Source organism: Cokeromyces recurvatus (assembly GCF_025118155.1).
Source record: "Cokeromyces recurvatus strain NRRL 2243 chromosome Unknown BX663scaffold_32, whole genome shotgun sequence".
NCBI lineage: Eukaryota > Fungi > Mucoromycota > Mucoromycetes > Mucorales > Mucoraceae > Cokeromyces > Cokeromyces recurvatus.
In genome coordinates, this window is record NW_026251418.1 from 114,751 (window position 1) to 142,571 (window position 27,821).

The 27,821-nt window shown below is 30.9% G+C and overlaps 14 protein-coding genes across 14 annotated transcripts; 8 read left to right on the forward strand and 6 right to left on the reverse strand.

Annotated features, from left to right (window-relative positions):
- Window positions 1-514: 514 nt before the first annotated feature.
- BX663DRAFT_521898 (plasma membrane proteolipid 3) lies at window positions 515-1,151 on the reverse strand. Its single transcript, XM_051529303.1, has 3 exons — window positions 1,062-1,151; window positions 893-994; window positions 515-798 (listed from the first exon to the last, which is right to left on the reverse strand). The coding sequence occupies exons 1-3, from the start codon at window positions 1,099-1,101 to the stop codon at window positions 767-769; spliced, it is 174 nt and encodes a 57-aa protein (XP_051379219.1). The 5' UTR covers window positions 1,102-1,151; the 3' UTR covers window positions 515-766.
- A 29-nt stretch (window positions 1,152-1,180) lies between these two features.
- BX663DRAFT_521900 (uncharacterized protein) lies at window positions 1,181-6,060 on the reverse strand. The gene is made up of 10 exons (XM_051529304.1): window positions 5,884-6,060; window positions 5,595-5,789; window positions 5,078-5,525; window positions 4,910-5,009; window positions 4,172-4,825; window positions 3,803-4,101; window positions 2,000-3,717; window positions 1,808-1,935; window positions 1,652-1,710; window positions 1,181-1,560 (listed from the first exon to the last, which is right to left on the reverse strand). Exons 1-10 carry the CDS (start codon window positions 6,000-6,002, stop codon window positions 1,261-1,263), a joined length of 4,020 nt encoding a protein of 1,339 aa, XP_051379220.1. The 5' UTR covers window positions 6,003-6,060; the 3' UTR covers window positions 1,181-1,260.
- An 80-nt stretch (window positions 6,061-6,140) lies between these two features.
- Window positions 6,141-7,426, forward strand: BX663DRAFT_521905 (thioredoxin-like protein). Its single transcript, XM_051529305.1, has 4 exons — window positions 6,141-6,307; window positions 6,362-6,549; window positions 6,609-6,720; window positions 6,784-7,426. Exons 1-4 carry the CDS (start codon window positions 6,174-6,176, stop codon window positions 7,010-7,012), a joined length of 663 nt encoding a protein of 220 aa, XP_051379221.1. The 5' UTR covers window positions 6,141-6,173; the 3' UTR covers window positions 7,013-7,426.
- Window positions 7,294-9,188, reverse strand: BX663DRAFT_521908 (uncharacterized protein). Its single transcript, XM_051529306.1, has 2 exons — window positions 8,760-9,188; window positions 7,294-8,704 (listed from the first exon to the last, which is right to left on the reverse strand). Exons 1-2 carry the CDS (start codon window positions 9,165-9,167, stop codon window positions 7,334-7,336), a joined length of 1,779 nt encoding a protein of 592 aa, XP_051379222.1. The 5' UTR covers window positions 9,168-9,188; the 3' UTR covers window positions 7,294-7,333.
- A 305-nt stretch (window positions 9,189-9,493) lies between these two features.
- On the forward strand, window positions 9,494-11,238 carry BX663DRAFT_555104 (YjeF N-terminal domain-containing protein; the record flags this gene model as incomplete). The annotated part of the gene is made up of 6 exons (XM_051531592.1): window positions 9,494-9,608; window positions 9,674-9,846; window positions 9,939-9,969; window positions 10,034-10,179; window positions 10,238-10,958; window positions 11,027-11,238. The coding sequence occupies 6 exons, from the start codon at window positions 9,494-9,496 to the stop codon at window positions 11,236-11,238; spliced, it is 1,398 nt and encodes a 465-aa protein (XP_051379223.1).
- A 16-nt stretch (window positions 11,239-11,254) lies between these two features.
- BX663DRAFT_521912 (uncharacterized protein) lies at window positions 11,255-12,607 on the reverse strand. The gene is made up of 2 exons (XM_051529307.1): window positions 12,260-12,607; window positions 11,255-12,200 (listed from the first exon to the last, which is right to left on the reverse strand). The coding sequence occupies exons 1-2, from the start codon at window positions 12,479-12,481 to the stop codon at window positions 11,334-11,336; spliced, it is 1,089 nt and encodes a 362-aa protein (XP_051379224.1). The 5' UTR covers window positions 12,482-12,607; the 3' UTR covers window positions 11,255-11,333.
- Window positions 12,608-14,056: 1,449 nt separating this feature from the next.
- BX663DRAFT_407177 (uncharacterized protein) lies at window positions 14,057-14,227 on the reverse strand (the record flags this gene model as incomplete). The annotated part of the gene is made up of 1 exon (XM_051522263.1): window positions 14,057-14,227. A coding segment is annotated over one exon (171 nt), but the record flags the coding sequence as incomplete, so codon positions are not given.
- Window positions 14,228-15,199: 972 nt separating this feature from the next.
- Window positions 15,200-15,718, forward strand: BX663DRAFT_441647 (uncharacterized protein; the record flags this gene model as incomplete). Its single annotated transcript, XM_051523473.1, has 1 exon — window positions 15,200-15,718. One exon carries the CDS (start codon window positions 15,200-15,202, stop codon window positions 15,716-15,718), a length of 519 nt encoding a protein of 172 aa, XP_051379226.1.
- Window positions 15,719-16,441: 723 nt separating this feature from the next.
- Window positions 16,442-16,898, forward strand: BX663DRAFT_578856 (uncharacterized protein). Its single transcript, XM_051532182.1, has one exon. It carries the CDS (start codon window positions 16,616-16,618, stop codon window positions 16,844-16,846), a length of 231 nt encoding a protein of 76 aa, XP_051379227.1. The 5' UTR covers window positions 16,442-16,615; the 3' UTR covers window positions 16,847-16,898.
- A 173-nt stretch (window positions 16,899-17,071) lies between these two features.
- BX663DRAFT_521928 (uncharacterized protein) lies at window positions 17,072-17,454 on the forward strand (the record flags this gene model as incomplete). Its single annotated transcript, XM_051529308.1, has 1 exon — window positions 17,072-17,454. A coding segment is annotated over one exon (172 nt), but the record flags the coding sequence as incomplete, so codon positions are not given.
- A 228-nt stretch (window positions 17,455-17,682) lies between these two features.
- Window positions 17,683-20,003, forward strand: BX663DRAFT_521931 (uncharacterized protein). Its single transcript, XM_051529309.1, has 7 exons — window positions 17,683-17,759; window positions 17,820-17,861; window positions 17,950-18,016; window positions 18,124-18,439; window positions 18,528-18,610; window positions 18,676-19,237; window positions 19,339-20,003. The coding sequence occupies exons 1-7, from the start codon at window positions 17,750-17,752 to the stop codon at window positions 19,951-19,953; spliced, it is 1,695 nt and encodes a 564-aa protein (XP_051379229.1). The 5' UTR covers window positions 17,683-17,749; the 3' UTR covers window positions 19,954-20,003.
- A 42-nt stretch (window positions 20,004-20,045) lies between these two features.
- On the forward strand, window positions 20,046-21,586 carry BX663DRAFT_521935 (ring finger protein 175-like protein). Its single transcript, XM_051529310.1, has 8 exons — window positions 20,046-20,179; window positions 20,258-20,295; window positions 20,374-20,589; window positions 20,656-20,869; window positions 20,929-21,204; window positions 21,265-21,303; window positions 21,364-21,433; window positions 21,490-21,586. Exons 1-8 carry the CDS (start codon window positions 20,082-20,084, stop codon window positions 21,538-21,540), a joined length of 1,002 nt encoding a protein of 333 aa, XP_051379230.1. The 5' UTR covers window positions 20,046-20,081; the 3' UTR covers window positions 21,541-21,586.
- Window positions 21,587-21,765: 179 nt separating this feature from the next.
- On the forward strand, window positions 21,766-23,550 carry BX663DRAFT_478802 (uncharacterized protein). The gene is made up of 4 exons (XM_051524309.1): window positions 21,766-22,088; window positions 22,162-22,288; window positions 22,345-22,409; window positions 22,478-23,550. Exons 1-4 carry the CDS (start codon window positions 21,843-21,845, stop codon window positions 23,420-23,422), a joined length of 1,383 nt encoding a protein of 460 aa, XP_051379231.1. The 5' UTR covers window positions 21,766-21,842; the 3' UTR covers window positions 23,423-23,550.
- Window positions 23,551-23,579: 29 nt separating this feature from the next.
- Window positions 23,580-27,437, reverse strand: BX663DRAFT_521939 (ATP dependent DNA ligase domain-containing protein). Its single transcript, XM_051529311.1, has 18 exons — window positions 27,230-27,437; window positions 26,988-27,115; window positions 26,743-26,924; window positions 26,593-26,685; window positions 26,416-26,537; window positions 26,162-26,345; window positions 25,877-26,098; window positions 25,753-25,812; window positions 25,573-25,680; window positions 25,468-25,511; window positions 25,246-25,396; window positions 25,097-25,127; window positions 24,933-25,017; window positions 24,726-24,863; window positions 24,507-24,615; window positions 24,323-24,428; window positions 23,851-24,268; window positions 23,580-23,772 (listed from the first exon to the last, which is right to left on the reverse strand). Exons 1-18 carry the CDS (start codon window positions 27,300-27,302, stop codon window positions 23,750-23,752), a joined length of 2,277 nt encoding a protein of 758 aa, XP_051379232.1. The 5' UTR covers window positions 27,303-27,437; the 3' UTR covers window positions 23,580-23,749.
- Window positions 27,438-27,821: the final 384 nt, after the last annotated feature.

Consider the following 27,821-nt stretch of genomic DNA (forward strand, 5'->3'; position numbering starts at 1 on the left):
CAATTCTATTGATAAATATCTCATGTCTCTGTAAACATCACTATCTTGTTTTGACGATTTTGTTTACCTATCTTGCTTCACATTGGTTTTCTAAAATAACGGGTTTTATCTTTATATCTTTTTTTTTCTTTACATTTATTGGTGGACTCAGCTTGGGTATACAAATATATAGCTTTGTTTCCCCTTATACGTATTAAGAACAATTTAATGAATATTCTATTTTGATTAAAAAAAAAATGGATATCCGTCCCTCCAATGCAGCTTATATATAAATACATGTATCTTGTATTTAATTCCAAGTGATGTATTGTTTTTAGCTGCTCTATCAATTATGCTAGCATCCAAACAAGATGAAACAATTCTTTGTATACTACATTAAGAATTGTTGTACGTAAAATCACATTGCCACAAAAATATACATAAAAAAAAAACTTGTGTTAATTTTTTTTTAAAAAAAAAAGCAAGATTTTTATTGCCCTCTCTTTCTAGTAAAGAAAAAGTCATGAAAAAGAAGAATAACGAGAATTACATAATAATTATAGCATATATGCTGCTACTAAGTTTATATATAAATATACAGTTTATTATTTCATATTAAGCAAAGAAAAAGAAAAAGAGAAAAAGAAAAAGAAAAAAAAAGAAAGTAAGAGGAGGTTGTCGTGTTCTTCTGACGGTTTTGTTCGTAGTAGTAGTAGTTAGTAGTTGTAGTTAGTAGTAGCATAATAAGTAAATAGGAGTTTAAATTATCTCGATATTGATTCTGTTTCTAGTACTTTAGTATAATATAAAGTGCATGAACTAAAAATAAACAAAACAGTGTCAATAGACAATTCCCAGTAAACCAAAAAAAAAAAAAAAAAAAAAAATAAATAAATAAAAAAAAAATACTTACTGATACCAGGAATATAACCAAGACAAGTCAAACCAATATTAATTAAAAGATCAATAGTACATCCTCTTTCAAGAAAGACGCCAAGAGGTGGTAAAATAACAGCTGAACAAAAATAAAAATTATAAGTAACCCTCTCCCATTTGACAACATTTCTTTTCAAATACTTTACCAAAAATAATTTTACAAATATCTGAAGCAGTAAAAGCCATTGTGGGAAATAGAGATTATTATTATTATAATTAAAAAAGAAAAAAAAAAAAAAGAAAATTTTTGTATGAAAAAAAAAGCGTTCCATTTTATATAAAATTTCCGTATATGCGGTGTAACAGAAAAAAAAAACGTCATAATTTTATTTATTTTTTCTTAAATTAGATACTGTTTAGAGTTTTCCAAGCATCTAAACGCCAAGGTGCCATCATAATTGACCTTTGAGCATATTTCTTTGACTTTGCTTGATCTTGATTATTTGCTAAAGCAGCATACTCATAAGCTTCTGATTGTAAACGTGCAATATATGATTTATGTGACATAACGAGTGAACTAGAAGCAATCACTTGTTTTATCGAATGATCATTGTCTACCATTTCTTTACTTAAACGAGACCAAACTAAGCCTAACCAAGGTGTTTGATGAACACTTTTTATCAAGGCACGCATAGATCCTATATTCTATAATAATAATGACGTCATTTAATTTTTTCTTTTTTTTTTTTCTTCCTTTCTTTGTTTTGTTTTTCTATCACATGTGAAACAAAATTACCTTGAGTTTATAGAATTTTGAAAATAACCAAGAAATTAATTGTTCTTTGTCCGACTCATCTGTAAATTAAAATATTGAATTAATAATTATAACAGTAATAAAAAGAGAGAGAGAGAGAGAAAAAAAAAAAGAGGCAAGCTATTGTGATATATTTACATGCAACATGGGCAGGTACTTTAGCTAATTCTTGTAAAGCAGCTGTTGTAAGTGTTTCATCATCTTCAAGTATACCCATGACACATAAAGAGAAAATAGCTGGTAAATAAGTTGGATTCTCGGTAATGCTAAGAAAAATTAAGAAAAAAATAAATAAATAAAAAAAATCAATCAATTATTATTAATTTATACCAAGAAAATAATTGATCTTTTGCAACTGATCTTTGTTCTTCTCCACCTAAAGCCCATAGTACTTTACTTAGTAATACAATCACATCTTGTCGTAATTCAATGTCATCTACGGTTGCATTCAGCGCCATTTCAAACATGGATAGTGACTCTGGTAATTTATCAAGGAAATAATAGGCAATACCAGCATTTAATTGTGAATACACACTCAATGTATCTCCAGCATGATTAGCCATGATACGAATGGCTCCTTCAAAATCACCTGCTGCACAAAGGACACGACCTAAATTAGCATGTACCTTAAAAAGTCGTTCATCCTTATTTTCTTCCTGTGAATTGGACTCTAAAGCAAGGATAGCTGACGCAAAGGCTTCAGCAGCTCTTTCATATTGTCCTAAACGCTCTAATAATAATCCTAATAAATTTAAAGCTACAGCATCTTTGTTTTCCTTTTGTGTTAATTTTTCAAGTGCAAAAATAGCCATGACAACTGCATTACTATCATTAGGGTGTTGATAATAAACGGTAGAGGCATAACCATAACTAGCCTCTATGGTTGCAAGTGCATTTGAGGAACCGTTTGACATAAATGCATGCTCAAAAAGATCTCCTGCATCTGTCTTCCAAAGTGACGCAGCATAAGCTTGTCCAACCCAGGCAGAGATCCATTCAGGATCTAATCCATGTGCCATTTCAAAGGCTTGATTTGCTAATTCATAGTCTTTACAGGTTAAACAAAGGAATCCATAATTAGTCCAAGGAATGGCGCTTTTATTATTGAACTCCATTGCTTTAATAAAAGCATATTGTGCCATTTTTAACATCTTTTGATCTTCTTTCTGACTCATCGCAATCACACCGAGTGTGTTCCAGTACATGGATTCAATAGGCTCAAGCTTCAGAGCCACTTGTACACATCGAATAGATAATTCTATAGATGATGTTGTAGGTTCTAATAAGCCAAGTTGATAATAGACAAAACCTAAATCATGCCAATAAGCTGGTGCAATCGCTTGATGATTTTTAGACAATACAATGGCTTGTTTGTAAGCATAAGCAGCACAAGAAAAGACGATGGTCAGGGCTACAGTACCATCTAAGCTATTTACATCTTCAAGAGATAAAAATTCATTTAACCAATGATGCGTCATATCATTATTTAACTTAAGAGGATCTATCGTGTCTGACAAATGAATTATCGCCTGAAGTAGTTCAAAATTACATTCTATCACATGTTGTGGTATCTGTCGATAAAACATGCAGGCATCACCTATCAATTTCCAAAACATCAAGACGGTTGCATCTTGTTTAATACCTTTCAAACATGTAGTAAGAACATGATGACAACCATCAGAGGAGCGGCCAAAGAAACCAGCTTGAAAATCTTCTTTTGCATGTTCAAGATAGGCTTCTGCAAGACCTACTAAGCTAGGAATATAATTGGGTTTATCTTGCTGTTCAGCAAGTTGAAGTGTCTTTTGAAATCCTTGAATAGCATCATCGAGAAGACCAACCTTCTGTTGTACTGTAGCTTGTTCATGATGAGCATGAATGGAAGTTGGGTCAAGTTGAGTGGCACGTTGAAAGGCTTTAAGTGATGCTACATAACGTCCTGCTTTTGAATAGGATTCAGCAAGCCCTTCCCAACATCGCACATCACTTGTATCTGTACGTAAAGCTTTTTGAAAACATACAATCGCTTCATTATATGAATGTGTATTCTATTGAATGAAAAAAAAATAAGTTAAATATATATGTATATACATGTATGAGTGTGTGAGTGTGTGAGTGTGTGTGTGCGTTTACCATATGAATATAGCCCATTCGTCTCCAAGCCCAACCTACTTTAGGACATGATTCAGTCATTTGAATAAAAATAGCTTCTGCTTTATCTTCTTCATGCTCAGCAACTAAATAATCTGATAAATGGAAGGCAGCATCCGAATCTAAAGTATTTAGTGCATATGCCTTTTGATAACACTTCTTAGCTCTGCCATGATCTTTCTTTATCTCTCGATAATAATGACCCAAGTAAGTGAATCCGCTAGCAAAATAAGGATCTAACTTGACTGCTTGCATGAAATAGTTGAAGGCATTTCCAGTATCTTTTTTTAAAATAATAATAAAAAATGGTTATACATTTTATTTATAATTAAAGTGTAACTTAATTCTTACCTTCCATAGACCAATATATACGACCAAGACGATAATAGTAATCAGCTATGTTATTTGCCATTTCAATTGCCTTTGTTGTATACTGAATAGCTGACTCGTAATCTCCTTTTTCATAGCAAATCCAGCCTAATTCAATAATTGCTTTGTGATTTAAAGGATCTAGTTCCTCGTTAATTTTCTTAAATTTTTCCATTGCCTCGTCCCATCTCCTTTCTTCAATTAAAATAAGACCTGTGCCCTCTAATGCTTCGACTTCATCCGGATTCCTTTGCAAAATTTGCTTATAAAGTGTCATAGCATCTCCGTGATATTTTTTATCAAGTAATCGATAACAATGAGCCATACAGATCTCTAATGAAGTCACTGCATTCATCATAGAATATCCAGTCTCTAATTTGATTTTTCTGGCTAAATCTCTTCCTTGAGTCGCATATTCTAAACTTGTTTCGTATTCTTTAGATTCATAATAGATTTGGCTGACACAAAGATGTCCAAATAAACTATTGGGTACCAAATCAAGCCCCTCACTAAAATAATTGAAAGCTTCATCCATATTGTCAGATTTATAGAGTTGATAGCCTTTGGCGAGTTTAGCCAACCCATTATCAGGAAATCGATCGATTAACTCATTTAATAATTCCCAGTTATATTTGTCTAATAAAGCAAAAAAAAAAAAAAAAAAAAAAAAAAAAAAAGAATTAATTTCGCTATCTCTTTGCTCTTAATATTTATATGTACCTGGTGAACCAACATTATTAAATTCAATTAGAAGTTGAAGAGGTAATGAATCTTGTGTAGATTTTAATTTTCTTGCTAAAGATATCATTTTTTCATATACCTAATAATATATATAAATGTGTATTCATGTACTCGACAAAGTATAAAACAGTTTTTTTTTTGCCATACCTCTGCTTTGTGCTCTTTATCAACCCCTAATAACCTTTTGGAATATAAATGTAACAACCTTAATTCCCAAAACTCTCGTTCTTCTTTATCATCTGATGTTAGTAATTCTAATACAGTTTCGTACATGCGATCTAATTTAGACAATGCATAAACTTCGCCTTCCACCTCTTTCAAGATTTGAGCTGGTGTTCCTGCATTCATTCTAAATCGTCTCGATTTTACTTCTTGTTGTATCTGTTGTTCCTGTTCCTTTTCAATTTTTGCAATAATGGTCTTCCAGATTTCAATTTGAGGCGGTAAATCGGGCTGATCTTTAATGAGATCATAATGTGGACTAAGAGGTAAAAAAAATGACTTTAATAACTCGAGATGTCGATCTTCGTCTTGTTGATCCTTGTAAACTTTTAAAAGTTTTTTTAAATAGTCTGTTAATCTAGCTCCATCGCCACTACATCAAACGGAGCATAAAAGTGAGATGATGTCAAGTTTATAATGATGTATTTTTTTTTTTTTATACTTTTTAATAAGTCGTGGTATCAGTTGATTAATCGTCTTTGCTAAAAGATCTTGTTTGTTTCGCTTTTCATAAAAACTGACAAGACCTTGCCAAGCCAGCATGGTTTCTGGATTGATTTCAATCGCTCTTTTATAAGCTTCTTCTGCCTCTTCATCATTTTCAAGACCTGTATAAGCAACACCTAAAAATACCCATCTAATAAAAAAAAAAAAAAAAAGAAAAAGAAAAAATCCTCAGTTTTCAGTTAATGTCACAAAATTCATTTCAATCAATTGTCTTTTATATATACGCGTTGTAGTTTTCGCCCTCCCATAATAATACACGTTTGCATGCTTTGACTGCTTCATTAAATTCTTTTTTTCCAATGGCTTCTCTTGCAGTTTTCAAATCTGCTTTTGAATTCATCATGTATAATTACAGAAAAAAAAAAAAAGGTGAATTATTATGTGTTTAGAATGGATATAGAGTGGAGCGTCAAAAAAAAAAAAAAAAAAAAAAAAAAAAAAAAAAAAAAAAAATATTGTGCTAATTTTTATACTTCCATATTTTTTTTTTTTTCCCTTTCCTTAATTTAACATTATGAGAATTTATTTCAGTTTGATATGTATAGGTTTACTTGCTTTAATAACTTTATGTAAAGCAAGCATTCATCAATTAACAGATGAAAACTTTTCTACTCTTGTTAAAAAGGAAGATGAATGGTTAATTGATTTGTAAAGCTTGTATAAGACATAGAGTGTGAACAAGGATAATAACGATTATTATAGTTATGCTGATTGGTGTGGTTATTGTAAACGCTTGGAACCAAAATTTTTAGCAGCAGATCGTTTATTGTCTAAAATCGAAAATAATAATGTTAAATTAGGATGGGTTAATATTGAAGATAATCCTGGTTTGGCGGCTCGCTTTTTCATTTCTCGCTTACCTACTGTTGTACATATTAAAGATCATCAAGGTAATAATAATAATAATAATAGTACATGCCCTCTAGTTTAAACCTTTTATTATGTATAGTCCGTATTGTAAAACGTATACAACGAGATGCAGATATTGTTAACTTTATTACTTTTGAAGAATGGCGTAACGTGGATCCTAAATCAAGTTTAATGTCACCATTTAGTCCATTGTAAATACTAATGAGTTATATATATATATATGTATAATATAGTCTAATAATATCTATTGTTAGCGGTAAAATGGTAGGATTTACAGGAAAAGTGGTTAAAAAATTATCGTCCTATTCTCCTTGGACAATGATAGGTATCTTGACTGGATTCCTTATTTGTGCTATCAGTTTACCCATTATTTTGACTAAGAAACAACAACAATTCGTAAAAAATAAGGATGACCCTATACAGAACACAAGTAAGAAGAATACAGCATTGCGTGCAAGAAATAAATCAAAACGTATAGATTAAAATGAAAGAGTATTCAACTATTTATTACATAATAATATCAGGGTTCAAACAATAAAACAAACACGCTTAAACTTTAAAAGACCCTCCCTTTTTTCTTTTGACATATTTTATAGAAATAGGATTCAATTGTATATACAATGCTGTTACTATAAAATTCCTTTTAAAACATGAAATTTTTTGGATTTATCAATACTGGACAGCGTAATTGATAAATATTATCAAAATTATACAGTTTTCATAAACATGTTCACTTATTTCTTTCTTTAATACTTGTGATGGAATAATAATAAAATTTACAAATTAGGAAACAATAAGTGAGTGTCATTCTTCTTCTTCTTCTTCTTCTTCTTTATTACTATTTTCTTCTAACCAACGTTTTTTCACTTCTCGTTCCTTTTCAGCTTTTTCTTTCTTCTCCTCTTCTGTTTCTTCAGGTAACCCAAGCTGTCGACGTAACCTTCTTAACTCCTCATTCATTTTCTTTTCTTTTTCATCTTTTTCTCTATTTTCCTTTTTTAACCGTAAAATATATTCATATGCATGTTGTAATAAAACAACTTTACTCATCTGTTTTACATCCTTTTCCTTTTCTCTACGCAATTCCTCATCATCTTCACTACCGTTAGCCAGGATGGCTTCCATGATTTCTGAACGTAATGAATCAAAGCTCTGCTTAAGAGTATCACGTCGCTTTTGCTCTGCTGCTTTATGCGCAGATCGTCGTGTTTCAAGACCTGATTGAATCGTTGTTGCTGAGGCAGGGGAAAATAAATCAATGCCTAATAAGCTCTTCACGACTTTACCACTCCCTTCTTTTAAATTTTCATAGTTAGATTTAGCTGTCAGAATGGCACGTGCTGCTTCTTCTTCAATGCTCGAAAGTCGTTTACCATTAGGTTGAAGTGATGGTGAAATAAGGGGTTTAAGAGCTCGAGGTGAAGGCTGTAAGGCTCGAGGTGATGGCTGTAAAGCATGAGGTGACAGTAATGATTTGTTTGGTGATAGCCCTGGTGACAATCCTGGAGAAAGTCCTGGTGATTGTTTAACAATTGGACGTCGACGCTTTTTACTTTTAACAGGAGGCTGTAGGATGGCAGCAGGTAAAACAGGCATATGGTCAACAGCTGTCGTGGATGATGATGATGATGATGACGACGATGTCGACGATGACGATAAATTATTAGAAGCGGGTAGTGGGGCTTGTGTACTGGCTTGAGTGTTTGTTACACCACCTAGTTTCATTAATAATGAGGGAGTAGCTGGTGCAATAAATCCGCTATTTGTGCTATTATTTGTTTTTGATTGAGATTTATTGATAAAGGTTGTACGAGGAGTCATTGGTTTTAACGCAAGTGGACTACTACCTATTTTCTCACTAGTAGGTTGCGGACTAGTTGTAAAAGGTGTTGAAACAACCACTTTTGTTTGTTGTGATTTATTTTTATTACTGTTTAAAATAGGTGAGGATCTTAGCTGATTATGCATATTTTTAAGCTGTTGCTGTTGCCTTTCAATAAAGGCGAGTTTTTGTTGTAAAATAGACGATTGCTCCATTGTAGAAAAAGGATTTAAAGCGGGGGATGTTAAAGGTGAAAATGTTGACATAGTATCATGATTAGTATTATTTGATAATGCTTGATAATTATTATATGTAGGTGCTATAGCAGGAGATACTAATGGTGTAAAAAATTCCTAAAGAAAATACAAAGTTGGTGAATTACTTTTTTTTTTTTAAACTGGTATTTACATCTTCATCGACAAAGTCATCTAGAGAAAAATTAGTTGATGATATGGGATGTTGTAAAGGGGTAGTATAAACATTCATTGTAGTATTATTTTGCTGTTGTGCAATTTGTAATGGAGACATGTTACTAAATTCAGGATTGTAGCTAGATAGAGCACTACTTCCTGTAAAATTACTATTGTTCACATCTGGACTTAACTGAGGTATATTCACGATTGATCCATTATGACCTTGTAAATTATTGTCTTGAATAATAAAATTAAGTAAATCCTCATTATTGCTATGGGTTGACATGGATGTTGCATCATTAAATGTTAAATTATTTTGATTATTATTGCTGTTTAAGTGAAAATATGTCTGTTTATGTATATTATTATTAGTATCCTGAATATAAGAAGATGTAAGATCCATAATTAAAAGTGAATTATAAAGAAAAGATGCAGTTTATTGAAAGGGTTTTGTTTTTTTTTTTTGTTTTTTTGTTTTTTTGTACAATAGATAATGATTGGTTCAAATAAGTGTTATAGATGAATGGTGTGCACTTAGTAGATATAGTCCATCTTTCCATTTTGAACGACGCGCAACAATCTTCTTTTCCTTCTTTTATTTTCAATAACATTCTCGAACGTTACAAAAAAAAAAAAAGGCTCTTTTGCATTATTCTTATTACTTTATATAATTAATACCTTTTTTATTTTATTTCTTAACTTGTATTTTTATTATTCATTATATAAAAGATGGCGGAAGCATATTCAGGCTTAAAAGTATTTGTTTTATTACATTCCGGTATTAAATTAGACGGTATTGTTTCCCAAGTGTTTCCTTCTAGTCATCAAATGACCTTAAAAGATGGTAAAAAGAAACTGAGTAAAAGAAAAACTCTTTTATTCATATTAGTATTAAAAATTACATATTAGTTACTTTACACATACCTGGACAACTTCCTCATTTTACACCTATTTACGGTGTTATTGGAAAGGATATTAAAGATCTTCAAGTGCTTGCACCAACAACGCCCAATGTACAACAAACGTTACCAATAGATAATCACATACTTGATCAAATACCTTCTTCACACCCACCAACAAAGGTATATTTAAAAACGAAAGCATGACTCTTTTTTTTTTTTTTTTTTTTTTTTTTTTTGTTTCTTTCTAATATATTAAACCATATCATAAAAAGACTGTAACGACTATTAAATCAACTTCAAAAAGTAAAGTAAAGACATATTCATAAAAAGAAAAAAAAAAAAGAAATAATTCATTTTTTCTTTTTAGCTCGAAAAACAAAGCAACAAACAAATAATTGTCGAAAGAAGAATGGCTGGGCTGGTGAAGATGTAAATATATTTAGAGAAGAAGAATTTGACTTTCAAAAGAATTTAGATATGTTTGACAAGGCAAAAGTATTTGCAGAGATTAGTGTAAATTAAGTCAAATATATATTATTATTGTCCTTTTTTTAATTATTATTAAATTAAGGAATCAGATGAAACTGCACCAGAAGATTTATTAGTGACTTTAAATCGATTGCCTCAAAAGAATCAAACTCATTTATTACCTACAGAGAATGTGTTAGGTGTAGAACGTGTACCTCTTTACGATATGACTACAACACGGCACAATAATAAATCAAAAGATAAAAAGAGACAATCGGTCAAGATTGTTACTGCTCAAAATGGAAATATTCAATGTTCTGCAATGACTCCACTTCAAATGACTCAAGTAGAACATGAATGTGATAAAAAGATCATTCAGATGAATCAAAAATCATGCTTTGAGGATGTCGTTATGGAGAATGGAGGTCGAGGTGCTGCTTTATTAGTCTTGCAAATCTTAAATCGTATGAATATTGTATCTTCTCCTTCCATTGTTATCATGGTTGGACAGCACGATAAAAAGGGGTGTGTTGGATTAGTGGCTGCACGTCATTTAATCAATCATGGATGTCATGTGACAGTTTGTATAGAATCAGGTATAACGAGTGATGCTACATTACAATATGAAATAGCAGCAAGACGGTATGGAGCTCGTGTCTGTCATCATATTCAAGAATTAGGTGATAGTTATGACTTGGTGATGGATGCAATAGTAGAGATTGAAGAGATGAGTCATAGCATCTATGATATGATAGATTGGGTAAATGATCAATCTAAGCCAGTACTTTCAATTGATTTCCCTAGTGGTGTAGATGCAACTACAGGTAAATAGAATAGAATATATGAAGAAGATAGAGTCATGGAGGATTAACTCTTACTATTATGAATACAGGTATACCTTATCAACCTGAATACGTTATTCATCCAAACTGGACTTTATGTCTTGGTGCACCTAAAACAGGCTGTAAATCACATGAGATTACAGGAGATTTATATTTAGTAGATATTGGTATACCCAGACTATGTTGGAAACATATTAGTGTCAAAGGGAATATGGTACCATGGGGTGCTGATTTTTTAATAGCCTTGGAATATGATAAATAATAATAAAGAGTAAAAAAAAAGAGAGAGAGAGAGAGAGATTGCTTATCTATTATAATATACATGTATATATCTTTTATTTTGTATGGATAAAGGTTTTAATTGAATGAAAGTGAACGAATATCACTTTCTTTTGGGCAATTGAAGACAGTGTTATTATTAAATAGTGGGGGTAAAGTAATTGAATCATCAGTATCTTTTAAAGCAAACAAGGAAGGTGTATCATGATGTTTATCAGTAGTAGTAGTAGTAGTAGAAAAGGGATGATTGGGTTGTTGATCAGTCAAGGTATCTAATGATGAACATGAAGATTGTGATGAAAGCATCGATTGTTCTTCATTCTCTTGTTTTTCTAACTTTCGTCGTTTATACCATTGATGTTTTCTTTCTTGTGCCTTTAATTTACTTATTTCCTTTGTCAGTCGTTTCTTTGTCTCTTCAAATTCAACTAATTCAGCTTCTAGTGCTAATTGAGAGAGTCGATCATGATCTGATGACATTGCTTTCTTTTGGTCTTTATAAATATTATTCCTTGATTGAATTAGTGTATCTAGATGATATTGTAAATCTCGTATTTTAGCACATCGTTGATCTGATGCACGTTGTGCGTTTTCCTCTCTCTTTTTACGAATGGCTACTAAATGATGTTGTGTTGATGTTGTCCTATTATTGTCAAAAGACGATGATGATTTAGAGTTGGCACTATAAAGTTTGGATCGACTCGAACCTCGTTTATATCGATAGCCTTCATCGAGTAACTTTTTTTTCGCTAAATCAAATAGGTCACCTCGTTTCTTGGATATCAGTATAAGTGGGTTTTCGAGAGCGATTTGAAGGGAGGCATGATTGATAGCTTCTTCATAGGCAGTTAAGGGACGACGATTTTTGTTTTTACCATAAATAATGGAATTAGATTGAATAAATTCGTAAGTTAAAAAGGAGGAGAAGAGTGATCTATCTGGCGTCTAATAATAATAAGGTTGGTTAAATCATAATAATATAAGATTGACATATTTGCTTTTACATTATCCGTTCCTTTTTTGTATTCTTTAATAGCTCTTTTTAATTGAATAACATGAAAAGGTAACATATCTATAGCTGATAAAAGTTCATTAAGTTCTTCATCGTTGAATTGAATGAGCTGTGACAAAGCTTGATTAGTAGCCCCTGCTTTAATGAAGGCTTCATAATATTGTTCTAATCCAATTGAATTCAAAAATGCGTTTAAATCTAGTTTTAAAGACATTTCTGTTAATAATAATAAAAGGGTAAAGAAGATTGATAACAGTTATTATGTATAGATAATATAAAAAGGAATAATGTTTCAAATAAAGGTTTATGTATTGTAGCAAAAATCTCGCATCAAATGAACTTTATAGACAGTAAAAAACGATGTGCGTCTGTCTTCATTTGACGATTATAAATTTTTTTCGTTTAATTTAGCCAATAAGATTTATTCATGACAATAACAACAGACATTATTAGTCGCCCTTTTTATAAGCTTTGTTATCTTATAAAAAGAAATAATTTTTACATAGCCTTTGTCAATAAATATATGTCATTAGCCTCTTTTGTTATACATCTTTGATAAGATTTATAGTATAGATGCTGTATTATCGAATTATAAAATATATAATAAACTTGTTTTATGACTCATTTTACAGGAAGCTGGACAGTATAAAGTCTCTTACATTATTTTGAAGAGCTTATCTTGATATTAGATTCCATTGAAGTCTTTTTACATACACATTAATTTAAACTGCTTCTTCTTTTGACTATCAACACGATTTGCCTGTATGTAATAAATTAGAAAGAATTATCCTACTTGATCTGAATTTACGGAAAGAAACGAAATATTATTAAGACTTGTATGAATCCTTATTTTATTAACTTTATGGACGAAATTTCTTCTTGAATATGAATATTTTCCCATTCCATATCACATAACAATCTTCCATTTTCTTGTATTACGTTTAAATATTTTTATTATTATTACATAATCTTTATGAGCACATAATACTAGGTTTTTTGCTCTAATTAGTTCAATAGAATAATAGAAAAAAAGAAACTAAAAGCCCTTGTAAGAGATAACAAAGTTGATCTAAAAAAGTTTGTTTAACAAGTCTTCATTTCATCCGAAAATATTGCACCAAGAAATTCGCTTCTTCCCCCTTGAGCCCATTAAGTGTTTATAATTTATTTATTTATTTATCTATTTTTTTTTTTAAAAAAAAAAGGAACTTCTCCGGGCAATATTGATATATAATTATCAGTATGCTCATTGGGTTTAATGTTTCTTGATAAACAAAATCTATATTTTAAATGTATTAAGAAGTTCGTCGTATATTTTTAAAAATCAACTCAAATGACAGTCTGGGAAACTAGGTTGGGCCAATAAAAAATTCAAAAATTAAATTAGGACAGAAATACACCCAAATGAAAATGAGACACAGATGCGAAAATAGGACAGAGTTGTGATTAAAGAGTAATTTAATTAAAGTAAAGACTATTGCGCACGTAGTGGCTATGAATACATTGTTTTGCCCTAGCTAGTTCTGAGTATTATTTTGTATGAAAAAAACCTCTTGCAAAAAAAGAGGAAAATGTATAAAAGTAAAGAGAAACAGAATCAGTAAAAGAAATATTTGAACTACTACTACTATGATTGATTTAACCAATTCACCAGTTTAATGCCAGAAATGATGAGTTCAAGAGGCGGTTTGTTGTGGAAGATATAGTCCAATTCGTGGAATATTCGGGCATACTACCGGCTAATGAACGGACCAAATGCAGGAAACTTTGGGACGGCGGGAGGTTTTTTTTTTTTTTTGGAAGGGAGCCTGTTCAGGATGAAGGGAAGAGGGTCAGGAATGGTGTGTGGCATTTGAAAGTGGGCATGCATGTCGAAGCAGATAATAGCATGATCCCAAGTAAGCCTTGAGTTTGAGTGGAAGACACAATGTTGCGGCTTGCCACCGGGAAGCCAACTAAGTCACCATCGACATATTATTATTTTGAATCAGGAATAATTGTAAGTTATGCTAATATTTAAAATAAAGACTGAGTCTGACTTTAACCGAGAAAAATGTCCTAAAAGTATAATTCAGACAGATCGATAGCTTTGTCACTTTAGAGTGTTTTCCATAAATGGTAGAATTTGCTGAAATTTGATACTTTATTAGTATATGTATATTCAAATCAAATATATGATCTGTCAGAAATATTTGCAACAACATGCTCCAGCACATTTTACCAGTCGACTGTAAAGTAGAGTAGTCCTTTTTATCTCCCTCAAATCTGTGGTGGCGTCTTAAAGTATTTTATTATAATAAGAATTGTTTACGTGGTAGAACTACCACCACACTGCAACGTGATATAAGTATAGTTCCTGTAATAAGTGACTGTACTCTTAGTGCCCGTGAGTTCCAGTTAACAACATTTTGTTCAAAATTGAATGGTTCAGCATCGTTTTTAATCTTCATTGACTGATGTTTAAGCAAAAAATACACACGATACTTCAAAGAGTTTGGAATCGCAAGAAGGAATTAAAAGAACAAAGTGAGACTTATAAAATGAAAATATTTGTATGCTCTCCTGACTTAACTCGCTTTATGAAACCTTATTTAGATAAACAAAAATGCAGCAATTGTGGCAAAAATGATCATCGATCCAAAAGAAGTAGTGCGTGTGAACAATATGCATCGTCATCAACTGCTGGTAGATATACATTATATCTCATAGCAGTGATAATACAATATTAGCTAACATATAACATAATGTAGTTGGAACAAAGAATACAAGGAAAGCTGAAACAGAAGAGACAAAAAGAAAGAAGAAGAAAATAAGAAAAATGCTCTCTCAAGGTGAGGGAAATGTACAAGTGTGCACAAGCTGTGGTCAACGAGACCATAACAGCTCAATGTCCTATGAATGTCCCAATTATAAGTTGACAAAAGAACAAGAAATGAAACTACTATTAGGGGACTATACCATCATTACAAGGAAAATAAAGCTGCCAACTATTTTGAGGGAAGGCTACAGATCTGCAATTACAGAAAAAATAACAGCAGTTTCAAACGAGATTCGCAACATCATCATACGTGCACAACTGTTTGTGAATTATTATATCGTAATACATGCAAGTCTAGTTGTGGACATGAAGGTCTTTTCCCAAAGCTTCTGGTATTGCATAGCTCAACTGGTCTTAAAAAAAAATCCTGAAAATATCAAGGCTTTACCCAAGGACTGTATAGCTTGCTGGGAGAGTTTTTCTACTAGATACAACAGCATCACATACGATATGGTTCCTGTAAATAGTTATTCACATTGCTTAACAGCCGCTTGTGTTGAACTCGTTACTACGTACACAAATGCCATTGTAGAAGTTTTTGAATCAAGAGTAAAGTCATATATGATGTATGAGATTTCAAAATTATTCACACAGATAAATTCGCACAAAATTAGATTATTATTTACAAACTGACCCATTAATTCCATCGCTATTCTAGCAAGTTTCATATAAGAAACAGTATTTACAACTATTGCTATCAATGTATCTGCAGTGGTTCGCCAGTCTGGCCCAATAAACTACCTGAAAAGTACAACGATAAAAAAATCAGACATTAACACAATATTGCGTGAATTATCGTCAATTGATATGCCCAAGCCTATTACTTTGATAAGTCTGTTTGCCTCTTCTGGAACCTATATACCCTTCTTAGCCCACATATTAAAAAAAAAGTTAACAATATCATGAAGAATCCCAGAGAAGTCCTGGCAGGCAAGATCAGCAAGATTGTATTTATCTCCCTCGTCTTTTTTTTCGTTTTTTCCAGTACCCTCCTTAAAATGGAGGTTCGTATCCATATATGCCAACGCTCTTTCTGCTTTTGCTAGGATCAAATTGCCTACCACTTATGAAGCCAAACTAGAAATGTTCAATACAGTGTTTGATTTCACAAGATTGAAGATAAATAGGTAATTACTATATATTGCTTCTAGTGTTGATGACTCACAATCTAAAATACACAGCTTTCAAGACCTCCAAAACCCGGATAGACAAAAAAAGATCACATTCTCAAATGTCATTAAAACCGATGGATTTTCAGCTGATGTGATTGTATTGCAAAAAATTACAAACAGTACAGATGAATACAGATACATATCTAGCAAAGACGTAGAAGTTTTCCAATTGGGAGATGCTATAAAGAATGAAAACTTGGCTGATGTTTCTCTTTGCGGGCTGGATCCCAGTCGATATCAGGTTTTTGCTGCTGCTTATGGGGAGGGTGATGAATCCCATCAAACCAGGTGATGCTCTACTAAAGAGTACTATACCGTAACAGGGTCTACAAGACACGCAAAGAGAGAAACAAAAAAAATGTCTCGAGAAAATATAGAGGATATACTTTTCAACATTCCTACAACCAAGAGAACTGTTCTTTCAAACTATTTGCAATACATAACTTATACCCTCTTACATCTAAACAGAATACTAGTATTTAACAACTTCTCAACTGCTGAAAGTCGCTTTCACCTATATCAGGGAATTCAAAAGGCCGGACAAGAAATGGCCAATGTCCTCATTAATGGTGGAAAAGAAATACAATAAGGCCAGAAGAAAGAACACAAAGAAGAAGAGGAAGAAGAGGAAGAAAAGAAAGAAGAGGAGAGACAAATAAGTTCCTCAGCAGACAAAGTGGGTATACTAGCATCAAAGCAGAGAGACAAACACTATATTCATTAACTATTATATCAGGAACACCAAGAAGCTTTGGAAGCCCCAACCTTTCAAATACGACAAGAGTAAATTACCTGTTATAGCTTTCGGAAATGGCATGTTCGGAAAAGATGGTGTACATTTGAAGGGTCTCAGGGTGGGAGTGACAGGAGTTCTTTACAAACAACTCAAAATAAGACAGAAATCAGGGGAACTTTTACTTGCTTCTGTAGATGAGTTCAAGACTTCAAAGGTACAACAAGATTTACCAAAACTGGTCAAAGAATAATTTATTAATGCTGTAAATATAGACCTGTCATACATGTCTTCAAACATGCTTGACTGATGCTTACAGTGGGTTGCACAGTGTTCAAGCTTGCCAAAGTTATAGAATAATGTGGCAACGCGACGTCAACGCGTCGAAAAATATATTCAAGATCTCAAGACAAGTGATTGGTGGTCATGGGCGTCCACGAAAGTTCACGAGAGAACAATAGGTCTTGTTTTTTTTATATCGCCGTCTCGTACACGGTTTCTCTTGTTAAAGAGATTTAGATATTTACAGGTATGCTGTATCTATTTTTTTTTTTTTTTTTTTTTTTTCGTCCAGAAAAAAATCTTATTCTCCTCTCTCCATTTTCGTATTCCTGTCCCAATTTAATTTTTGAATGACCCAATTATTTTTTTATTGGCCAACCTAGTTTCCCAGACTGTAAGACGCCACCCTCTTCTTATTTTATTTTACTTTACTTTTTTTTTATTTTTATTTTTTTTTTTGTCGCGTATACACATAAAATGGCAGAACGTAAAAATAAATACTGTATTATACTATATGCAACTTATTAATATATCATCTATCTAATAGCAGTGGAACTAGCTTCTGATTCACAACCATTGTCTATGAATGGTAAACGAAAAAAAAAGAAGTTGTTAATTTAAATTCTATGTCTTTAATTTCTCGTACTTTTTTTTTTTTTTTTTTTTTTTTTTGTTAGTCTTGAGCATCATCAATGATTCTCGAATGACATATGGTTTAAGACATCAAGACTTTCAGCGTTATCGGTAAATAAATAAAGTTGCTTATTCATCTTGAATGTTTTTCTTTTCCGGGAAGAATGCTTACTTTAGGATCAAATCTTAAACTTACACTTTCTTTTACATGTATATAGGGAATATTGTGCCAATCGAGTTCGTCGTCTTCGACAAATTCTTAAACTAAGTCAACCTAATAATAAAAAAGTAAATGTTTCTAAACCTCTTCCAGAGATTATCAATGATGTACGCTATCTACATTTGTTTGTCTTTGATGTTGAAAGAGCATGGTCTTATGCTATGGAACTAAAGCAAGAGTCAAGTAATAGTATGGAAACACGTCATCATTATCATATGATCAAACGACTTAAAAGAGCTAATCAATATGCTGAAACCCTATATCAGTTATGTACAAAACAAAATGTCGAGAAAAAAACTGTATTAGATGTTAAAGTATGTATTTCTTTTCTTTTTTCTTTAACTTTTCCATCCTTTAGAATGAATATTAAATGACTCTATTTCTTCTTTATCATTTATATAGGCATATGCTTCGTTAATGAAGGGCTATCTTTATTTTGAACAACAAAATTGGAAAGATGCCTTGTCCCAATTTATTGAAACAAGGTAAAAAAAAAAATTAAACGCAACATATAATTTAAGAGAGGACACTCATAAGCATTCTCCTTTAGAATAATTTATGACAGCTTTGCAAAATTAGATAGCACAACAGAACAAGAAGCACTTTGTTATGCTACAATTGATCAAATAGATCCTAATATTCGTTTTTGCGGTTATCGTCTTCATTTACCTGAAGGACAAGATGTTGAACGTATTGTTACTAACTATGCTGAACAAATGGTCGAATTGAAAGAACAACTTGATCTTTTAACTCAGTCATCTACCAAGAAGGAATTGAAACAGTTTAAATGGCGTAATAAGGACTTTACTATTAAACATCAAGATTTAGTGAATGCTATTACAAGAGCACAACAAGTAGAAAAAGATGAAGCAAAATTAGTACAAGCTTGGAGAGAAGCTGAAAAAGTAGCTAAAAGGGCAATCAAGGAAAATAAGATATCTACAGCTAAGGTGACCTCATCTAAATCTGCTAAAACAACAGAAGATTTACAACGTGCTTTTGCCTTTATTGAATATCACTTATTTGGTTATCTGATTCAACGTAATATACGACTTATTCATGAACAACAAAACAATCAACACATTATCAAGTTATATGATGATATTTTAAAGGTAAAAAAAAAAAAAAAAAAAAAAAAAAAAAATAGGGGCGACAAAGACAGCTTATTTAATAGTAAACTAATAATATGAATTTTGGAAATATTCATGTGTAGGATATTGAATATATTTGGGATTTACCTAATTTGAAGCAAGAGGATATATCGCTTGACAATGAATTAAATATTTTATCACTTTATTATAAAGGCCGTCGATGTGTTCAAGTAGCAATTACTTATGCAGACATGAACAAGGTAGTAGAATCACTTGCACTTTATCAAAAGGCTCAGACTTATCTTGTTCAAGCTAAACAACTCAAATTGAAACAACAAGCAGTTGAGAATGTTCATGATGATGATAGTACTTTATATTTACAAGTGACAGATGCTGATATTTCAAATTTGGAACAATCGATTCAATCAGGAACATGGAAGTCACGCGCAACATATTATCTTGAACATGATACAGATGAGCATCAGCTTGTACAAGAAATGGAACAATTGATGGATGATGACTATCTAATGGATGGATTAGATTCTTATCCTAAGCATATTCAACGTCATCATCTGGTTGAATTTCCACCTCAATTCAAGCCTGTTGCCTGTAAGCCGTTTTATTTCGATTTAGCAGCTAATTTTGTTCAATATCCAGAACAAGCTCTGAAGGAGCGTATTGCGACAAAGAGCAGTGGAGGAGGATTTTGGGGACTCTTTGGTGGTGGTAGAAAATAAATAAATAATAACTGTGTTTTAATTCTTAATAGTGATTTAGTCTGTCCGGCTTTTTTTTTTTTATTTATTTATTTTTATTTTATTTTATTTTTTTTTTCCTTGCCTTTTTATAAATATATTATTCTACTATGAATAATGAACAAGATATTAGTTTTAGTGCTGCTTGGCTTGAGGGCAAATTAACTGATGAACAGGTTAATCAACTCACGCCAGAACAATTAAAAAAGTAAAATAATAATAATAATAATAAAAAGTACGCTATACAAGAAAATAAGTGAATCATCTACTTATACTATAATTGTAGTTATAATTTGCAATTAGAATATAATAAAGAACATAAAGGTAATCGAGATGAATGCAATATACTATTATTAATTAAAAAAAAATAACTTGACCTTACATGTGTTTACAATATATAAGGTCATGAATCACAACATGAATTGATGGCCATTATATTATTATTTGCTTTGTTTGCTTCACAATTCTTAATTTTATGGTGGAAAAAGAAACATTATAAATCATATCAAACTGTAAGTTTAGCTGGTCTTTATTTCTTTCCTGTATTGTTTGGTCTTTATGCAGGATGGTCAAGGTTTTTAATCTTTTGGACACTATTTTCACTCTTAAACGGCTTTGGTAATAGAATGTACATGTATATAAAAATATACATATATAACATCTGACTTAAATTACTGCGATTAGTTATTTATAAGGCAACAAGACAACCTTTAGAAGCCATGACGCCACGCATGGTCTACAAATGGTATACAGTGGTTTATAACGTATCATTTGTGATTGGATTAATAGGTTATTGTGTCATTTTATTTGTCTTTTTTGGATTATCAGAATTGTTTGGTATTGGTCCTGGATTTATACAAGTAGGAGTCTTATTATTAAGCTATGGACTTTACTTTGGGTAATTAGAGTGTATAATATAATATATACATTATTATTAAATATCCATCACGATATAAGTGTATTAGGAAGAGATTTCGTTGAAATATGTCAGGATAGAATGGCAGCTACAATTGGATATTATTCAAAGGATGGATTACCTAATAAATATTTAGGAGAAGGGATCTGTGCTGTTTGTGGTTATTCAACTTCACAACAACCACAGGGAATAGAGTCAACAAGACCTGTTATGTTTTCAGATGACCCAGTACATCAATTAACCTGTAAACATGTATTTCATGAAAAATGTATTCGTGGATGGGTTTTAATTGGTAAAAAAGACATATGTCCTTATTGGTAAGAAATAGATGTTTGCTGTGTAATTGTCTTGAATTTATTAATAAAGGTGTTCTATAGTAAGGAAAAAGTAGACCTTAAACAGTTTAAAAAGAATCCGTAAGAAAGAAAGACTCTATTTTTTTTTTGTTCTGTTACTTACTAAATAGTTTAAAATAGATGGGATACACAACAACAGCTTTATCTTAATTTATTAGATGGCGTTCGTTACTTGGTTGTTTGGCAACCAGTAAGTTTTTTTTTTTTTTTTTTTTTATTACTATTTTTATTAACTTATTCTTGTAGATTATTTTTGGTGCTGTTCAACTCGCTTATTATATTTTTGGTTTAGATTAAAATAAAATATAAAGGTTCATTTTCTTTTGAAACCTAGCAACAATAATATCTTTTTCCATTTTTACAGCAATTTTCCCGTTTTTTTTTTCTTTTATTTTTTTATGCAATATTATGTAAAAGAAAAGGGGATTTTGGTGGGCTTATTGTAAAAAAAAAAAAAAAAAAACTATAAATTGACCTTTTTTTTTCTTTTATTTATTTATTTATTCATTCATTTATTCATTTATTTGTTTATTTGTTTATTTGTTTATTTGTTTATTTGTTTATTTGTTTATTTGTTTATTTTATTACTTTACTTAAAAATGACAAGTGTTACAGTATCTAATGGACTATTTTCAATAAGACCTTATCGACATAGTAATTCGAATCAATCTATTCTATCATCATCTAGTACACCATCATTATTATCTCCAGTAAATCATACACCAAAATTGACTATTAAATTAGATCAAGAAGATAACGCTTCTATTCGACCTAATTCAATTATAAGAGGCAGTGTTATATTAAAGACGATAAAGACGATACATGCAAGTCAAATTCGTATCAAGGTAAATAAATAAATACATATGTATATGTTAAAATAGAACTTTTTTTTTATTCATATATTATATGCATATATAGTTTCGAGGAGTTGAATGTGCGAGTGCAAAAGTAAAAGAAACAAGTCTTGATAAAATGGATCGTATTGAAACGATAAAAACACTTTATTTTGAAATAGATACTCTTGTATGGGGAAATGAACCAAATGGTAACAAATACATATATATTGAACTACTAGATTATATTAACTATGTAATATGATAGCATTCGCTGTTGATGGTTGGCAATCTATTGAACCTGGAGAACATGAATATCAGTTTGCCCTCAAGGTACAGTATAAAGAATTTATTTTTTTCTTTATTCGTTTCCAATTAACTCTTTTTTTTTTTTTTTTTAGTTTCCTAATGTTAATTTCCCTCCTTCTACAGAGGATCCTGCTGGATTTTCTATTCGTTATATTTGGACAGCTTTCCTTGATGGTCCTGCTCATCATCCAGGCCTTCAAAGTCCAGATCTAGTCACTACCTTTCGTCCACTTTTAGTGGCACCCATAAATACCCCTTGGACATTTAATGATACTCTCTTCAGTAAAAAAATAACTCCTTTAGCTACTTTGAAAGTCCAATTACCAGCTCAAGTCTTTTGTCCTGACCAATCCTTTACAGCATCTATTCAAATTCATACAATTCCTACTGATACCACCATTGGAAGTTTCGGTTATAAATTACGCAAATGTTACGAGGGTAAAGTGCCATTATCATCCTCCAATACGTCCATTCGTAGTATTCGTAAACAAGATATCTTTCAGTCTATGATACCCCTTCATCATAACGATTCACATATAGAACAAGATGTCACCATTGATTTACCTTCTCGTCTCTTATCACCTTCATTTACCTCTCATTATATTCGAGTTTATTATTACTTGGTCTTAATGATTCAATTTGATATCGGTAAAGGCATAAAAAAGACGAGTCATCATATGCAAACAGAGGTACCCATTGGTATTGCCAACTTAAATCATGGTTATTTAGTACGTGTACCTGAATTGACATCTATACAACATTATCAACTTTCACTTGAGGCACCTTATTTCTTTGATCCATCTTTAGAGACACCACCACTACTATCATCATCATCGTCTCCTTCTTCTCTAGAATGGTTTGAGCCATCAGAGAATGACACATTACCTCCACCACCTGCTTACTTTAGCTTAACTCCTCAGTTTATTCGTAAGGAACGACAAGAAAAGACAAGGTATGCAAGTTTTCTGGTGAAACCAAATATGTTTCCTGAATTGGGTGAACCATACTTGATAAAATCTGATGATCACGAATGGTAAAAAGATTATGTAATAAATTGCTTATGTAATCAACTTTTTTTTTTTTTTTATTTCTCCACCCCTTCCCAAAAAAAAATTAAATACCATTAGAGGAAGTTTATTTTATTTTATTTTTCCTAATAAATGAGAGCTATTAAAAATAGTATTATCTTTTTTTTTTTTAATAAAAAAAAAGGTTTATTTAAAATGATCAGAATGCAATGGATATCATTCATAAAGATAAATATGCAAGTTGTTATTGTAAATAAGACAAAAATAAAAAATAAGATTTGTTTACTTGAGCTGAATTTACTGGGAAAAAAAATTATGCCAATTTCCGAAAACGACTTACAACGACTTTGGCTGAAAATCTAGATGAGTAAAAAAAAAAATCAATTTTTAATTTAATTTCGTTTTTTTTTTTTTTTTTTTTTTTTTACTTCTTTTACCTTCTTCATTGAGTCGAACTTCCTCGTGATAGCATTTATTTATCCAATCTAACGTAACAAATCTTGGTAAAGACTTGTTACGACGTAAAAACCATTTTTTAAATTCATCTACTCGAGAAACATCATCTTTATGAATAATGATATGAGTAATATTCTCTGTCATTTTTGAGACGACTTGTCCAGATTCAAATACATATTTAGACTTTGCTATCTCTAATTCTTCTTGGCATTTTTTTAATGCTGTCCATTGGATTGTTTGTGGTTCAATATCTTGCTCAGCAGAAAAATCAAAATAAGCCCTTGTATTGATGAATAGCATACCATGAATTCCTTCTGGGAAATAACGATCGACTAACTCTAGAGCTTTATTCATTGTTTCTTTTTGTGTACTAGCTACTGTTTTCATTCTATTTGTTATCTATACACAAGCATATATTACATAAGCTATCTTTAAAGATGGAAATTTCGTTACCTCAATAAATTCTTTAGCCAATATTTTCTTATTGTAAATATCACCATATATATCTCTGGATTGCAAAAACTTTTCTTGAGTAGCTGATGAAGTATAAAGCATATATCTTTAAAATATGATGTATTTGTGTATATTATTTATTTTTACATACACTTTAAGCTTTTCTTTAAAAAAAAAGACTTACTTTGGTTCTATAGATAGCATTTTCCTTGCTTCAATTGAATCAAGGATATATGAAGGAAGTATAATATCTCGAGTTTTCACGACTGTAATAATACTATTGACTCTAGCATCTTTTTTTTTAAAAAAAAAAAAAAAAAAAAAAAAAAAAAAAAAGGTAGAGGAGAATATTAGTCTAGAATGTGAGTTAAGCCAATCAAAGTATTTTTTTTTTTTTTTTTACTCTTAACACCGGCAATCAAAATATCTGCAGATTTGTTTTGTCGATACTCGCCACCATTTTCTTTAATCAAATAATCAAGTTCATTCTTCATAAAGCCTCCTTCTTCTTGTTCATTTAACTTCGTACCATTGATAACATCTAATTTTAAATTATATGACGAATAAAAATAAGAATTTTTTTTTGTTTTTTGTTTTTATCCTATTTTACAGAATGATGTTCCTTCGAAAATGTTTGTCTTTTGAATTACAGGACTTGAATCCAATCCTTGTTGACTAGGTAAAAGTATTGTTCCCTAATATCAAGTATATACATATGTATATATATTCTTAAAAAACACACACACACACAACAGCTGCTGTATGTTTAATTACCCTTCTTGTCTTTCGAACCTTGCTCTTTTCACTAGTAAATCAATAAAAAATTAACTACCGTTTTCTCTCTCTCTCTTTTTTTTTTTTTTTTTTTTTTTTTTTTTTTTTTTTTTTTTTTTTTTTTTTTTTTTTTTTTTTTTTATCTTTACATTCTATCTTCAGCAGTTCTCTTTTTACCAACACCTCCTTCAGCTTTAGCCTTCAAGACATCCGTATAAGTCATAATATCTTGCCATCCTTTATCTTTTCGGATTCTTATAAATGTTGGGAAACGTAAAGTACATTTCATACCAAATTTTTCTAATAAGATAAATAAGCAATGTTTGTAAGATATTGACTATTATACACTTTTTTCCCCCCTTTTTTTTTACGTGTGTCATTTATAAATGCTCCTTTCACTTCCACTACAATTGAACTAAAATATCAATGAGTCAACTAAACAATGTACATGTGTTTTATATAAACATATAGTTTACTCTTGGTAATGAACTATTTGATCTAATAAATCTTTTCCATTAAGAGGATGATCTAACCAATCTGGAGTCTTTTTCGGATCATAATCTGATATTGTTTTTATTAACTCTCTATAAGTAAATACATAAAGAGAAATATGTATATTTCATCAATCTAAAAGAAAAGAAATAGAAAAGACTTACGTTAATATGATTATATCTTCATTTCTTAACCCAGTACCCGGCAAAGCAAATGTAATGAATCTATTAAAAAAAAAATTATTATTAAAAAAAAATCCTTTATATGTATATTAACTTGATATATAACCTTGGGGGCTCAGTATCTGGTATAGTATCATCTCTAACTGCACATAACAAACTTCCTATTTTCCCACCTTTTTTTCCATAGCCATATTTTATACCTACAAGGACCAGATCACAGGTATCTACTAATGTATCCAAAAAACTAGGTTTAAACTTGATCCATTTTGATGATTTTTTATTTATGTGATAACATGAGCTTTTATCTTTCAAAACAAGCCCTTCCTCCCTAATATGTGTTGTAAGTAAACAAACTAAAAAAAAAAAAAAAAAAAAATCCTATTTCATTTACTTGTTCAATAAAGCTTTTTCTAATTCATCCATGACTTGCTCTTTTGTCTGCATTTCTTTACTAGGCAAAATTTTCAAGTAAGGTTCCTGTTCTTTAACGACTGAATAAAGTGTTCTTAATCGTTCTTTCAATGTATGTCCAATTAAAGGTAGCCCATTCACCATTAAAATATCAAACACATAATCTAACATAAAGACAAGAAACAAGGATAGGGGTTAATCATAAAACATATAAAATATATTCTATTCTTTTACAGCATGGATAAGTATCTCCCCATTCAGAAAGATCCGTCTTGGCTGCTGTCTTTAATGTACCGAAGGGTAATTCTGCTCTGTCTTTAACAGAATGAGCCACCATTTCTCCATCCAAAATAATACTATACATAAATATCAGCTTGTGGTCTGTTCATAATATATGCAAATAAATATTACTTTTTTACTAATATTCCTTTCTGAATATAAGATGATAACTTGGTATTATCTTTACTAGAGTCACCATAGAGTGTATTTTCTTGAACTCGATTTCTTTATGAATATAACAGTTAGAAAATATATTCATACAATTACAACTTGTATACATACCGAGAATGCCAAAGAAATCGATCTTGGTCACGGTCATAATGCATCAATACTCTTTCTCCATCAATCTTTTTTTGTACATAAAATGGTTTCTCTAATTGTTCAAAATATTTATCACTAAAGGGAATGGCTGTTTGAGGAACAAATTCATAAAACAACTTGAGTTCTTGTTTCATTCTTTTCGTCTACAACAACAAAAAAAAAAAAAGTCAGGTAACTCAATATTCTATTTAGCCTTTTAACTTTACCTGTCCTTCAAGTAAATAACTTCCTAATTGACAAATGTCATATAATGACTTGTTTGTAGTCCAAGCATCATAGGCTCCTTTATGAACTGCATTTAAAATTAACTTTTCACCACAATGAATTCTCATATCTAATGAAAGATTATATCAGCCTATACTCTTCTCACTCACTCACTTGCTCTCTCTGTCTCCCTCTCTCTCTCTCTTTTTTTTTTTTTTTTTTTCTTTTTTCTTCTCTCTTAAACCTTTCAATATAATACGAATTATCCATTGTATCTGCTTTGCTGTATAGACTTTCAGCATTTCCTTAAATAACATAATTTTATCATTGGTTGCATCAGCTAATTGATCAAAGTAGTCATTTGTATCTTTAATAGTTTGATCTGATCTTTCAACTGTAGATCGTTTACTGATCTGATCAAAAGCAATCAAGTCTAAATTACCCGGTGTCAACTAATTGAAATAAAATAAACATGATTACTTTTCAATTAGATAATGTGAAAAAAAGAGAGAGAGAAAGAAAGAAAGATAGACGAGAATCTTTACGTTATGTACAGAAGGTAATTTGAATTTCCTTAAACGAACACCATCTTCTGATTTGGAATCAATTCCTAATGCTTTTAATAAAATGAGCGCAAGTCTTTCTTCCTTTATATTATATCTTCTATCATCTCCCTTTAAAGGTGTTATTTTTTTTTAAAAAAAAAAAAAAAAAAAAAAAAAAAAAAAAAAGAGGAATAGGTTTGTATATACATATCAATAATAATGAAACTTTTTACAGCCTTTATTATTATTATACTTTGGGGAATATTAATCGAACAACATCAAATACATTAG